At 29.6% G+C, this 14,690-nt stretch overlaps 1 protein-coding gene across 1 annotated transcript in view; it reads right to left on the bottom strand.

Moving 5' to 3' along the window:
- Positions 1 to 14,690, bottom strand: part of Cul2 (cullin 2) — a 77,344-nt gene that overhangs the window by 40,654 nt on the left and 22,000 nt on the right. The window contains exons 7-9 of the mRNA XM_085812119.1: positions 13,131 to 13,227; positions 7,602 to 7,712; positions 1,539 to 1,701 (exon numbers count right to left, since the gene is read on the bottom strand). Coding sequence (XP_085668245.1) covers positions 1,539 to 1,701; positions 7,602 to 7,712; positions 13,131 to 13,227 — 371 coding nt within the window. The remainder of the gene's footprint in view (positions 1 to 1,538; positions 1,702 to 7,601; positions 7,713 to 13,130; positions 13,228 to 14,690) is intronic.

The raw sequence follows: 14,690 nt of genomic DNA, 5'->3' as shown, positions 1-14,690 counted from the left end.
AAAATTAGCCCTCAATGTGGCAATTTTTTTTTCTTCATGCATGTGTCTTATCTTCTGTCTATTAGGTTTTCATGCATGCTTCATTATAGAATATTCTGTCAGATTTATTACTTAAATTAATTATAATTTCAGCCTTTACTATAACGTCTTTCCATTTCCTCACTAGAAATGTAAATGAGTTGGACAGTATTTCAGCTTTGATTTTTGAATGCCTCTCATGGGCAAGTTGCTTAGTTCCTGCTAGCTCCAGTAAGTTTCTAATTATTTGGCTTTGAGTTATTACTGCTGACACTTTAATTTGATACACTGGTTACATTTGAACCAGCTTGTCTTCGACCTCTAATCTACGTTTCTAATCAGAATTTGACTGTTACTTTAGTTACATCACCACAAATGGTGAATTGCTCTGTTAACACGAGAAGTGCCTCTATGTTCTAAATTCTGTTTTAATAAAAAGAGTATTCAAACCTTTTCAGTTACTTCAGGCACCGTGATTTATGTCTATTAGGAGTTTGGAATTAAGTTTATGCTTTCAAAGCAAGCCAAACTCTACAGTTCCATCTGCCTTCTTGAATTTATATTTTATTTGCAATGTAGCAAACACTTATTTTATGTGTCATTCTTATTTTTTATGCATTAGGTTCACATGCTTAATTCTCTATTATAGAATATTTCATATCCTTTTCTAAATTTCTATATATATTTCACTCATAAAAATGTTAGTCTAAATGGCAACGATTTTTCTACACGTCTATTTTTTATGTGTTAGCTCTCATGTTATAAAGCATTTCAACTGCTTTTTATGCTTATAACTCTTAATTACAGAATACTTCATCAGCCTTTTTATGTTTATACATGATAGATTAAAAAATGGTATCTAATGTGGCAACCACTTATTTCATGCATTCCCTTTTGCTTTTTCTATGTTAGGTTCTCACATCCAATATTTCAATATAGCAATCTGCTTATATAAATGTGAATTTCATTTATAAAAACAATAAAGAATAACACATGAAAAACAAATCGTTAATATGACAACCTTTTTCTTTCTGTAAGGCTCTTACCTTTCACTTGTTAGGTTCTCATATTCTCCATTATAGCAATATTCCATTAGCTTTTTTTAATTACTTCCTTGCATGAAGCAAAGGAAGTATGGTAATCGCAAAAAATATTGATCATCATTTTTTAAATGAAAATATGCATTTGGAATGCTCTTGAATCCATCTGAACGATATTTTATTATTATTATATTTTTTCCCTTGATATCTCATTTGATCACGTCATTTGGAAACCTATTGTGCTGAATTTATATGGCAGAAGCATAAAGGCCAAGGACATGGCTTCAAAACTATTCTTTGTGCAAAAGCAGAATTATGGCTGCTAAAAATTATGGCTCAGAGATTGCTCTCTTTTGGGAAACTGGTTACCTCTCAGATTTACAAGTACATATATTTTTAAATTTTATTAAGGCAGGTTATTTTTTAGAACAGCTTAAGCTACAAATAAATAAATAAATAAAGAGCAACAACTTAGCATACCTCTTCTGCTCTCTTGCTGAACCATCCTCTTGCATTCTCCGTGCAAAAACTGCAGGTGATCCGCCACCATGCGCTGCTCACACTCTTGTGTAACCCTGGGGTAGGAGCTGGGATGTAAATATTTACGACTACGAAAATTTTCTTCATCTAAGCGCTGTAACACCTAAAATATATAACACAGTCTCTTATAACAGTGATACAACTATAAATTTCTTATTTTAGAAGAGTAACCGAAGTTTTCCTAATCGATATCTAAGAACTTTCTAAATACTCAGAACTTCTATCGATTGAACTGAATAGCAAACGAAATTTTCACGATTAATCTCAAAAATTCGAAACACAGCAGAACATCAATAAACTGAAGTCACTGTTAACTAAGCCAGCAATCAATTGAACAAAAGCACCAAGAACATGCAGAAACTTTAGAGAGATTAAGGTAGCAATCAGTAACTGATCTTTTGATCTTTCTTATACATAATTAATCACTTAATAGCTTTACTCTTTCATTACAGAAACAATAACATTTCATTATAGAGCACCAAGGAGAAAATAAGGTTCACATGTGTTAAACCTCTCAGCATCATGACTGGCTTTATCCGGTCATGACAAGTTTTGCTATTTGGCAGATATTAGCTTATAATTTAAGATATTTTGTTTTCTTACTTTCTTTAATAATGTAAATACAGTCAAAAGTCATTAATTCAGACACCCATAATCCGGAATGATCTATAATCCGGACCTCAAAGCTACAAACTTTCTGCGCATGCGTCTCGTTGACACATGCGCATAGGCGTTTATGTGCGCGCATAAGACCTTTACGGCTGCAAATATGCGTATGCGCATAAAACGTTTACGCATGCGTGTTTAATGTATAACGGACGGTATGAGCTAAGCTAAAATTATCTAATTCAGTTAATGTTGCAGATTGCGTTGTTTCTTAATCTTCGAATTGTATCTGGCTTATTATTTTTTGCAGACTGTTAGAACAATTTTATAAAAGTAAGCTTGAACTTATAGAACGATTATATCAAATAGAATTTCTGATATATATTTGCTAATATGTAAAGGATCTAAAGCACAAGTATGTTTCAAAATCCGACATCTGTTTATCAATTTCCCTCTGCTCGGCGGGGGGAATGCTGCGGCACGCAATGAATTGGAAATTGATCTGTCAGCACTATCCTTATCTTCAGGGCAGATGTTTTTATTTTATTTGGCTTATAATTCCTTACTAAATGTAGTATTTCATCTCGATGTACTTCGTCTTTCATATGATTTAAAACAAGTTCCTTGTCATTATAATTCGCTTCCAATAGTGAAGAAAGTGAAAGAGGTTATTGAAAATGAAAAAATTTTGATTGACAAATTAGTCGGTATTCTCAACACAGCAATTATAGGACTTGAACAGCGGAACTTTATAACTAAACAAGAAATTATGTCTGTTTAATAGAATTAAAGAGAAAGTATTATCACATGAAACGAAGCAACTTAAACAACTTACATTGAAAGAAATGTTTAATAAAGTAAACAAATAAATATTAAGCTTTTCCTTTTTGTAAATTTTGATACCCTTTAGATCATAACTGTTCTTTATTTCATAAATTACGGTTTCATACTTTTAATTTTGTAATTTCTGCATGCCATCTTACCAGATTTAAACCGATGATCTATAATCCGGAATCCCCGAAGTCCCGACGAGTCCGGATTAACGACTTTTGACTGTATCATCTTAAAGAAGACAAGTTTATGAAAATACAGAGTAAAATAAATAATTATACAAACTCAATTAATAAATGCTGTTTAAATACCAGTCTTCATGACAGATCTAAAAGCCTGCGCCGCTCAGAGGGTTAAAAGTAAAAGCAAACTAACAGGCAATTTACTCATAAATATGTTTCAAAGGTAAGCAGATATCATTTCAGAATGGATAAAGAGAGAAAACTACAATATATTTTAAGTTTTGAAAGACTAAGAAATCATTTGCAGCATGAATACAGAGAAGAACAAAAACTGCACTGAAATACGGTAGAATGATGAAATGAAGTGTTTGAAAATTAGTCACGAAGGTCTTGGTTTCAGTTCATTCTGATGTAAAAAACGCACAAGGGCTCCCAGTCTAAAGGGGGGATGTTTTGTGGAGGGGCCTTTTTAAGGGAAATGCCTCATATATATATTACATGTAGAGAAAGCCATAAAAATTTTCAGTAGCCAACCTGTTTGCCAAGATTTAAACAGAGCCAAAGTATCAATATTTAGAATTTTTACTGCTCAACTATTCATTGATTGAAGGAAACAAATTTTACACCCCAAAGTATTAATAGCTCTACATGCATACTAATTTTTAAATTTCAAACAAAGAATTTCAGAGACCTAAAAAGAAAAAATGGAATGAATTAAAATTTATACTGTTAACTACATTTTCGATTAGTGGAGGTGATTGCAGTCCCGGTTACTTTGGATGATCAAAAGATCAGTGCTATGGTAGTAACAAATAGCAATGATTACTAACACGGACAAGACGTGCGCTGTCCACTGAAATGCCCAAGGAAATATAATGCCTATACAATATTAAAGGAAAATAAAATGCAAAGTATTAAATATAAATTCATTATTTTTTGTATTTTACCAATTAATGAATTGTGACTGTATTCTGTTGTCCTCAACATTATTTTTACATGCATAAAGTTTTCATCAGGTAACAAGGAAATAAAAATCACACAATACATTATTTTTTTTTTTTTTTATCTCAATGACATGTATCTTAAATAAAAGTAAATCTGTTATGCACAAAATTACTTTAGGACTTCTAAACAATCTGAAATCTATGTATAAATGTTTTCCTCACACAGAACTAAATTTTCACATGAAAATTTAAAAGCTCAGTTAGCTTTAACAAGCTTCATATACAGCATCAAAATATAAAGAGGCCTTTGTCTTGCAAGGGGATTATCACAGCTATAGGAAATGTGTTACTACAAATTTCTCAAGTTTTGTATATCTTTACTAAATAGAATCATATAACTAAAACTGTCATAATCTGAAAATCTTTGATTCATTTCATATTCTGGAACCCTGATTCTTTATTTTATTATACAACCTTTTTCAAGCACTCTGTGTAAATTGTATAACAGAAAGGTCTTTCTTTATTTACTTTTTGATTTGAAGCAATATCGTTGTTTAATCAATAATAAAATAAATAATATTTAATCTTAATATATTTTTATAAGTGTTTTTTTGTAAATTTAATTTTACATAATACTGATTTTTTTTTTCATACTTATGATGCTTCATGATGCTTAATCTTTTTTTGCTTTACATCCTGCTCTTAAAAATTGTATTTTAATCAACATAATTTTATATAATACTGTTCAAATAACACTACTGAATCTTTTGAATACATACTTTAATCGTTTTTTTCCTATGGCAAGATTGCAAGTGGAGCTGTGGTTTTAGGAACTCTGGTTTGTATTCCATTTGCACCTTCTTCGGATAGCAGATGTATTTAAACTAATAGTGCGATGTCTAAGAAATAGAAGTTTTAAATGGAAGAAAAGTATATTCGAATCGTAAAGCCCATAAGTGTTTGTTTGAGCCCATGAGTGACTATTTTCACAACGAAAACTCAAGATTTAGAATAGTGATTTTGATAGGAGATAGATAAAGATAGAGAATAGCAATTCTGATACTAAAATTTTCTCAGAGACTGAATTGGAAGTTTGTTTTGCTCTACCTCATAATACAGTGGAACAGTGCCTATTCCGTCATGAACTCAATCTGTCAAGTAACTTATGAATTTATGTAAATTGCAGAAATAAACTTAATTCAAAGTTATGTGAATGAAATTGATTTTTTTCCCATTTTTTTCGATAATTTAATGAGCATGATAGTTGAAAAAACTAATAATTTCTATGAATAAAAGATGAGTGAAAATCCATCTTCATCCAAAATCAGCATTACTCCTCAAGATGTGATTAAAATGAGGGGATTCCTAGGATTAATTATTCTTCCAGGATGAAATTAAAAAGTTTGACCTGAAAATGTGTTTCATAACTAATGAAATGATAGCAACTAGATTATCATGCACTGCCTCCTTTCTGAATCATTTATGCTATAATATTTGATCATATATTTTATTATCTTTTACATATGTTAAATATAGATTTAAGTAAATTTTTTACATTTCATCAAAATGAGTCAAATATTTTATTTTTAATTTAGATTTTAATTAATTTTTTTTCCAGAACCTCTTGACATTCTGTATTTATGATTATATTACTGGTAGATACCATTACAGAAAAAAATCAAAACAATTGATTAAAAGAATATTTTTAATGAATTTTTTTTAAAAAAGTTAGGCTTCGAGACACAAAATATCCCATCTAGCGAGATCATACTACTGCAACAACCCAGCGTCTCCAAGGTGAGTTGCGTTAAGTACCATGCCATCGCATAAGAGAATTAATTGCTTATGCATACATGAAATACTCGTCCTGAAGGGATTAATCACTTTTTTCATGAATATATTTTCATACAACACCTGCTTAATTTTTTGTAGTTACTTTAATTATTTAATCTTTTTATTTTATATTTCAATTTTAATATGTTCAATCAAATGTTTCATCCTCTATATAATTCTTTTCATAAATACCATTTAAATAATACTGTGTAATTTTTTTATATTAGTATTCAAAAATTTCTTTTTCATCAATGGAATTTCAAATAACATTATTTAAAAAATACTAAATTTTTTATATTGTTTTAATTGTTTTTATTTTAATCTTAAAATTGCTTAATCAACTGTTTTTAATTAATATAATTTTATACAATATTGTTATTTAACAATACTGTTTAAATAATGCTGTTTACATCTACTACTTTTTTTAAAATTTAAATCCTATTATTTAATCATTTTTTCATCAACATATTTTCATATAATATTGTTTAATTTTCTATATTTACTTAATACTATTTAATCTTCTTACATTTTAATATTATTTAATCAAATATTTCATCTAGAATATAATTTTACTGTTTATTTTATTTTTTATTTTTTAACTGTTACAATAATATACCGTTTTAAAAATATTGTAAAAGTATTTATAAATTAGTTTTATATTTTTGAATAATGGTTTTTTTGGTCAAAATTGTTTAAATAACACAACTCCTAAACATATAATATGAAAAACTGTGGGTTTAGAGGATGTTTTTGCACTGTTTAATGAAAACTTTCCAAAAAATTCCAAATTGATTTTCTAATGCATGATTAGAGTTATTGAACAACTTAAAATATGATTATAATGTAAATGCATTAATATTTAATTTGATATTTTAAACTTGATATGTTCATTCTATATAAGTTGTTTAATCTCTTTATTAACAAGAAAAAGGTAAATTTGTAGCAAACAAAATGCAATTTAAATTGGAAAAAAAGTTATTTTATTTTGGCTATTTTCATTTTATATATTTTTTATGCTTTTTATACTTATAAAATTCTAAGTAAGGAAGGAAAGCTTTTATTTAAGTATTTTCAAATATGCAGAAAATTAGATTAGTGATTAATGGACACACTACTGCATGGATGAACTTAATAATGTACCACATATTAACATAAAACAAAATTAAATATTATTTTAAATGACCACACACTGGGAGAATCTTCATTAAAAGTTCTACAAATGGATAAAATAAAATTTAAAGAGAAAAATTCTGCAGAAACTCACCAGGGTGGAGTGGGGAAGAAATTTGAATAATTTACGGTTTCATTAATTTAATAAATTTTACTTATTGCTGGGAAACATTTTTCTCATTAAGACTAAAAATTCCAAAAGGGAGATTTGGTGAGCTATGAAACACTCTTTTTCAATCTTTTTTTTTATATAATTTGAATTCAAAATTGCTTCAAAACAATAAAGTAATATCTTAAACAAAAGCAAACATGTAGAATTAATGGCACTACCAATCCACGTGAAATTTGGTATTATCAAAATAAAATACATTATAATATATACATATTTTTTATGCAAAGACATTTTATAGGCTTCTTTTTCCATATTTTATACTTACTTTTTCCATGTACTGAGAACAATCATTTTCTTGCAGCAAGCGACTAGCTTCTAAAGTATAGTAATCACCAGTGTCTTTTAAAAATGGAGTTTCAAATACTTTTTGATATAACTGGGAAAAAAATACATACATTAAGAAAGTGTTCGATTATGGAAAATCCACTTTAAATCAAATAAAAATATCAAGAGAGAGAGAGATATGCAGCATGCTTTTCAGAGTACTAGACATATATATGTAAATAAAATATAATATCACATTTTAAAATTTACATGCAGTTACACATTTCAAAAAGAAGAAACACAGTGTGTAACATTTTAAATATTAACCCCTATTTTAAGCTGGAAACATTCTTAAGTATGTATTCTTAAGTATTATTAAATTTTATGTTTAAACTAAGTTTATAAATTTCTACCAAAAAAGCTAAAACCACTAGTCATAATCAGTTAAAACTACTGTGGTTTAAATGAAAATAACTAGTAAAACCATAAAAAGTGCAATAACTGACAGAAACTCATAATTAACTTACTGTAATACACTGAGAAGTTTTAAGAAATGTATATTGAAAATACACGTTTTCAGTTTTATTCAAAGATCATATGACTTTTGAACGAACATTGTAAACATAGTTGTAACGTTCAAGTTCACTGAAGACTCCTAAAATCTCCTGTGAATGATGCATCTGCTGATAGACAATAACAGATTCACCACTCAAATTTGGTCTGGCATTTGTATTCAAGTAATTTAACGTAGTAGATCAATTTTACTGCTGTTATATATACACTTATCGGTACTCATTAATCATTGAGCTTTAAAGTTTTAGATACAAACCCCATGACAGTTCAATTTGACATTAAACATTAAACTGAAGGTGTTCAATGAACGGAAGGTGTTAATAGTTTTCAATTTGTTTCTCCCATTAATGTAATTTTCTTAACTTTAATTCCCCTTTTAAAAAATTTGCTCCAGCTTTCACATTTCAATACCAATTAAGAAATCTCAATTAATCCCTTAAACAATCTTTTTTTCCTAGGATAGGATAATCCTTTTAATAAAAAATTTCTTATTATAATAATTTTGGAATTCAATTCTATGCTGCTCAAGCACAGAAATTATTTAATTCCTTAATTATTATTCTATTTTTAGCTTATGTTTTTGTTTATATATCAAAACAATAACCTGGCTATACCATAACATGGCTTTTTATTCTTCATATTTTTAAGTAATATCTAAGTACATAAAAATTGTGTTTCTTTATAAGAATGATCAATAATTTTTATGTTATTTGAATTCTAAGCATACCATAACACTAAACATTAGAGCTCATTACAGTTAATTAGCTTTATATAACTGACAAATTTAATTAAATTAAACATGATAATTTCTATATTATTCTGCACAGTAGATATTCTATTCTTGTTACCATCAATCTGAGCCACTTACTTCATTTAAATTATTAACACTTTTTTGAGGGAGGACCAAGTAAATATTACTTTTTTCATTATTATTAATAGTACTAGAACATATATTTAAATCCAAATAGACAAATATATATGTCCAATTAAAAGCATCTTAAAACATTAATCATTAACCCCTTCGAGCTGGGTAGCGAAAACGCACGCTTATCGCGGAGGCCGGCAGTGTCTTCCGCGAGCGTCTCTCCAGGGCCGGGGGCTTTTTTGCTACTAAGCCTAAATCCATGAAATTTCCAAAGTATCAACGCATTGTTTAATAATGCTCTATAGAGTATTTAAACGGCTTATGCTTTATAGATATTTATATATATATATACTTTAATTACCTTATTTCTTGTTTAAATGCATATTTTACACATTTTATTTTAATCACTCACCATTTTATGACTTTTAACATTATACATCTGAAAACTAAATATATTACTTAAAATTCTCTTTTCGTATGAAAAATTTTAAAACAGGGATCTACACACAGTCCTACGTTACATTCCTTGAACTCGAAATAACTCATTTGCCGTTTTGGAGGATTTTTCCGGGAATGTGAACAAACAAAGCATCGTCGTCTCATTTTCGTATCAGTCTCTTCTGAACAAAGTTTTGGAAAATGTCTCAGTTAATCTTTCAGAATCAATATCTGAAATATTTTGCATCATTTCTGCTATTTCATGCCCTGTTAAACATTTTCGACACTTCAACATTGAAACGGTAAAAACGGAAAGAATTCACGTCTAACAAGATCTAATTATTTTCTAAAAACTGAACTGTAAAACGAAATACTCAACGCTTTAGCGCATATAAAACTTCTACTTACAATAAACAACTACCACGTGCGAATAAAGTGCGATTTAAAGGGACGTCATAAATCACGCCATTCGGAAACATTTAGTTCCCCATTTGCTTATATAATCAAAAACACATGTATGTGAGTCATGCTTCTCTCATTTCGAGTAGAAGGTCTAATGTACATGTATCTGAAACCATATGGGCATACAGTGCCATCTTGTGGCAGAAATTATAGTTTGAAAAACGTTCCAAGGTACTGGCACAAATACGTGACAGTCGGTAGAAAACGCAACAACGCTCTGGCACGCCTGCGTGTCGGCCGGTAGATAAGTGTGTTCGTTGCTGGCACGTATACGTGACAGTCGGCGCGAAGGGGTTAATATGTAAAGCCTTTGAAAGAAATTATATTCATAGGAAGGGGGAGAGAATGAAGTTAAATAATCACTTCAATAAATTTTGAAATTTAGAAATAATGTATATACAGTACTGCATCAAGAGGAAAATATATACCATATAAGAATATAAAAGCACTCCATTTTTTACTGCATTGGGGAAGGGGCATTTTTTACCTTATTTGTCACTTCCCATCCCCTAAGGTTGCATACACTGGCTTAGTATTTTATTATGACATTAACAGCTCTGGGGGCAAAACAAGATGAACCCAATTCCTATGGACAGAAAGGGTAACGTATACTGCCTCAGTTAACTAATCCATGTGTATGATATAGAATGTTTTATAAATTACATTTAATAGTAAAATTCCAATAACATGTGATTGCTCAATCTGAGAACATTTGTAAACCGCAATCATTTTTATATGTAACAAACAAAACAAAAAATTTGGTTTTTAGAAATTTCAATGTGGTAAATTTAACAGCAATTTTTTTCTAATATAAATACACAAACATTTTAATAAAAGTTCACTATAACATAATACTGACATAAAGAAACAAATTTTATTCAATATTAAAGTTACATAGTATTTTCTGCATAACTGTCGCTTTGTAGAATCACATATCACGAACCCGTAAATTTTTTATTTAAACAGATCATTACCATACATTCTGGCGAATAATCTGTGGCTAAAATTTCAAACTAAATTTTTTAATTTTTGGATGTATTTGCCATATAACATGCCTTCTTTTCTTCATGGAAAAACCTGAAAGATACATGTGCAATACTTTGATACAATCTTTTGAAGTCATCCATTAAGATTTCTCCCAGCTTTCAAACAATTGTACACGGAATTGTCAAGTGATAAGGGAGCAAGGGGGAAATTGAGGGAATAAACAATTCGGTAGAGAGTGCAGATTATATTCAATGCATGTGTGCACAGGAATGGTATTCTAGGGTTCTGAAAAAAAGGGGGACATAATTTGGGGTAAGAATGCACTTCTGACCCAAATGAATTCTCAGAATTAAGAGTTGGATGTTTTCTCTTGCTGTAGCCATTTGAAGCTGTGGTTTTGAAGTGCAAATCGAAGGTTTTATTAAATCGCAATTACTTTAGTTGACACACAGTTGACCTAGTGTTCCTTTTAGTAGTAAATATATCTCCACTTTAGCGAAACATGCACACTGCTGGTTAGTCATTCAATTTGTGAAAGAAAATGGAAATTTTGCTGTAGTAAAGTGATGCTGGTGAAAGCTCCATATGTAAGAAAGATGAAATCACAAGAATTAATATGCCAAAGAATAAATGTGCTTTATGTAAAGGAGTAATGAAATGGCCTATCCTAGGAAACATCTTGCCAACTGGATTCTAGAAAATCAACAGAATGGATTAATCGTAACAAGAAACAGCATGTTTCACTTAAAATGGGCAAAAAAGAATGCAAATTAAAGTGAAAACTTTAAAGCAACGCTGGGTTGGCTTAGTCGATTTATGGCACAGAACAATTTAGTTCTATGAGAAGAAATAAAAGTTTTGCACAGGCTTCTGAAAGATTTGGACGACAAACTGATAAGTTTCCAGAAGTATGTTACTGACCTATGAAAGCAAAAAAAGTTATTTACTGTCCCATATGAGAAATATAGATGAAACTCTAGCAGCGGTTGTTATGATAGGAAATTAAACAATTGATGTGAAAGGAAGAAAAATGGCTCACATTAAAATCAACAGGTCATGAAAAATCTCAGATCACCATAATGCTTGCTCTTCTGCTTAACAGATGGTAAAACTAAAACTCCTGGTTAATTTTAAAAGAAAGACTTGCAATGTAAAGCCCAAATGGTGTTTCTATGCATAGAAGAAAGCATCTACTCTTCTTTTTGGTCTTAAAAGTGCATATTATAGGCTGGAATATATGGTTCTTTTGCGTGGATGATATTGAGTTTGCTAACATGTAAAGAATGTATTTATTCATAACCTTTAAGACACAGCGGTTTAAAAGAAATTCACTTCATAACTGGTTTGTTTACATACTGCACATGAATACGAACCTGTTTACATTGCCAGACAATAAAGATAGATTATTAAAAACAACTTTTGCAGAGGCTTACACAGTGTTAAAAATCAAAAACATTTTAATAATAATGAACAAAGCAGAAATTTCCTTTTAAAAAAAACTTTAATTCTAGCACTTGTAAGCTGCTCATCATGTTTAATCTGACAACACATAATGATGGATTTAGCATAGGGACTTATTTTTATGGTAAACTGCATTGGTGATGTTTGTGCATTCAATTATTTGCCTAGCTTTCCAGTGTTGAAAAGCATAAAAGTTATTAAAAAAGTAATTTTGCAGGTGGATATACAGTTTTTCTTTTACATAAAATAATTTAATGTGCTTTTACAAAAGATTTCTTCAAAAACAAATTACCTATAAATTATCTATTTTTCTTCCGAGTTTTTTCCACTGCACTCACATTTTCATTGTGCATAAAAATGTTTTTAGATATAATAATTTTGCATTAAATAAAACATGATAAATAATTCCTAAAGTACAATTCTGTTAGTTACTTATGTGCATGAAATTTAAAATTAACGTAAAAATTACAAAGTAAATAAAATTCAAATGACAATGTATATTCAGCACAACCCTAGATCCAGAGTGTTCAAATTATCGGAATTCTACAGTACATAATAAACTTAAACAACCATAAATTCCTTAAATTTTATTTTTGTGTTAAGCAAAGTTTTCTAATTATTATTTCTAAAGCAAAGTGTTAAGGAAAGTTTTCTAATTACTTTTTCTTATTATCAATTTCTAAAGTTAGCTTAAGTTTGCTAATTACAAAAGCTCTTATCTTAGAAAAAATAAAAATGCATTACTTCTAAAGGTTCATTTTTTTTGTATTCTTCTACTTGAACAAAAGACTGAATCACACCGTGAAAAACAGGCTGATTAGGACTGTCTCCAAGACGATCACTGAAATAATTAATAATTCACTTAAGAGATATATAAACTTTTTCTCCACATCATAGATTTTAGTGAAATATATGAATAATATAATTTGCTATACTACCAGAAGTTATACCAAACACACAGGTACCTGTGGATTTTCTGGGCAAATAATTCATCAAATTCTCACCAAAAACATGCCAAACTAAATCAAGAAATTTTGGTACTTAATGTATTAGCACTTGGCATGAATAACCCCCCCTTTTTTTTAAGGAATAGAGATCCTCTACAGACTGGAAGATACCCTTTTGCAAGATTCAAAATTTTCTGCCTAATATGCCAAAAGTGCATAATTTTGATTCACTCTAAATCACTCATCCCTCTTCCTCTGCTTTAGAACAGGATGGCAGTAATTCTGCCACTCCTTTTGCACTGTTGGGTTATTTTTTACATTTAAGCCTACCTATGCATATAGCTGTAAAAAAAATTGGTACTTACATCATTATCCCATCAACTGTAAAAGTTGACAACCGTCGAACCATGAAAACTGGCAGAGATTTCACCAACAGATGTGTGCAGATTTCTGAATCCTAATTTCATATGCAACTGTTATTATAGAACATTCGTCAGTCTATGCACAATCTACCAAACAGCTTTTGCTGCAAAGTATTCAACCCACTTTCATTTTGGGCTTTGTAAAAAGGATTTTGCAGATTTCTATTATTTTGTTAGGTTTTCCAATTTTAGAGGACGCTCTTGTGTTCTCTCACAGGTACTTGTTCCAATCTATTGTTTTGTTGGCCATCTGTTTTTCCCTTATTCAATAGATGTTAATTTTTTCTATCAGCTGCAAATGAACTGGACTACACTCAGAAATGTGATTCAACAACCCTTGGACTCATATTATTTAGAATACAAGAAAAATACAGCAATAACAGGTGATTTATATCTTTGCTCATAAAAACAAAAGATGGCTTATCAAGAATCAGCTGGGGTTACACGAAACGAAAGTGCAAATGTTACAAATGTATTTATCATGCTTATCTATAATTAGTGCTAATTCACGCTGTTTGGCGACAGTTTCACAGTCCGTGGGATAGTACGTAAGTGCCAAAAAATTAATAGAATTTTTTCTACTAAACAAATATTTATTAAAATTTGAATATTTTTTAGTGTACTGATGAATATACTCGCACATTACAAGCAACAAACATGGCAGGTTTAAATATTAAAATAGTCTACAAAAATTATTGCTAATCGCAAAAATAAAAAATTATTTGCATAAAATTTTAAATAGCAATGACAATTTTTAGCCCAAAAGAGCCGATAGTAACGAATGAGATATTCGTCACAAAATGGCATTTTGTGTCGAAATACTTACATGCATCGTATTAATTTTCAAATTGTCCCCACCAAATATTACCATCCTATATGATATTTAAGGAAATTAAATAACAAAGAATCTGCATATTGCTCACACTGAAAAAACA

This window comes from Stegodyphus dumicola, chromosome 2 (genome assembly GCF_044657685.1).
Source record: "Stegodyphus dumicola isolate Sdum_Otavi_A_Nest chromosome 2, ASM4465768v1".
Taxonomy (NCBI): Eukaryota; Metazoa; Arthropoda; class Arachnida; order Araneae; family Eresidae; genus Stegodyphus; species Stegodyphus dumicola.
This window is presented reverse-complemented; position numbering and strand designations above follow the sequence as displayed.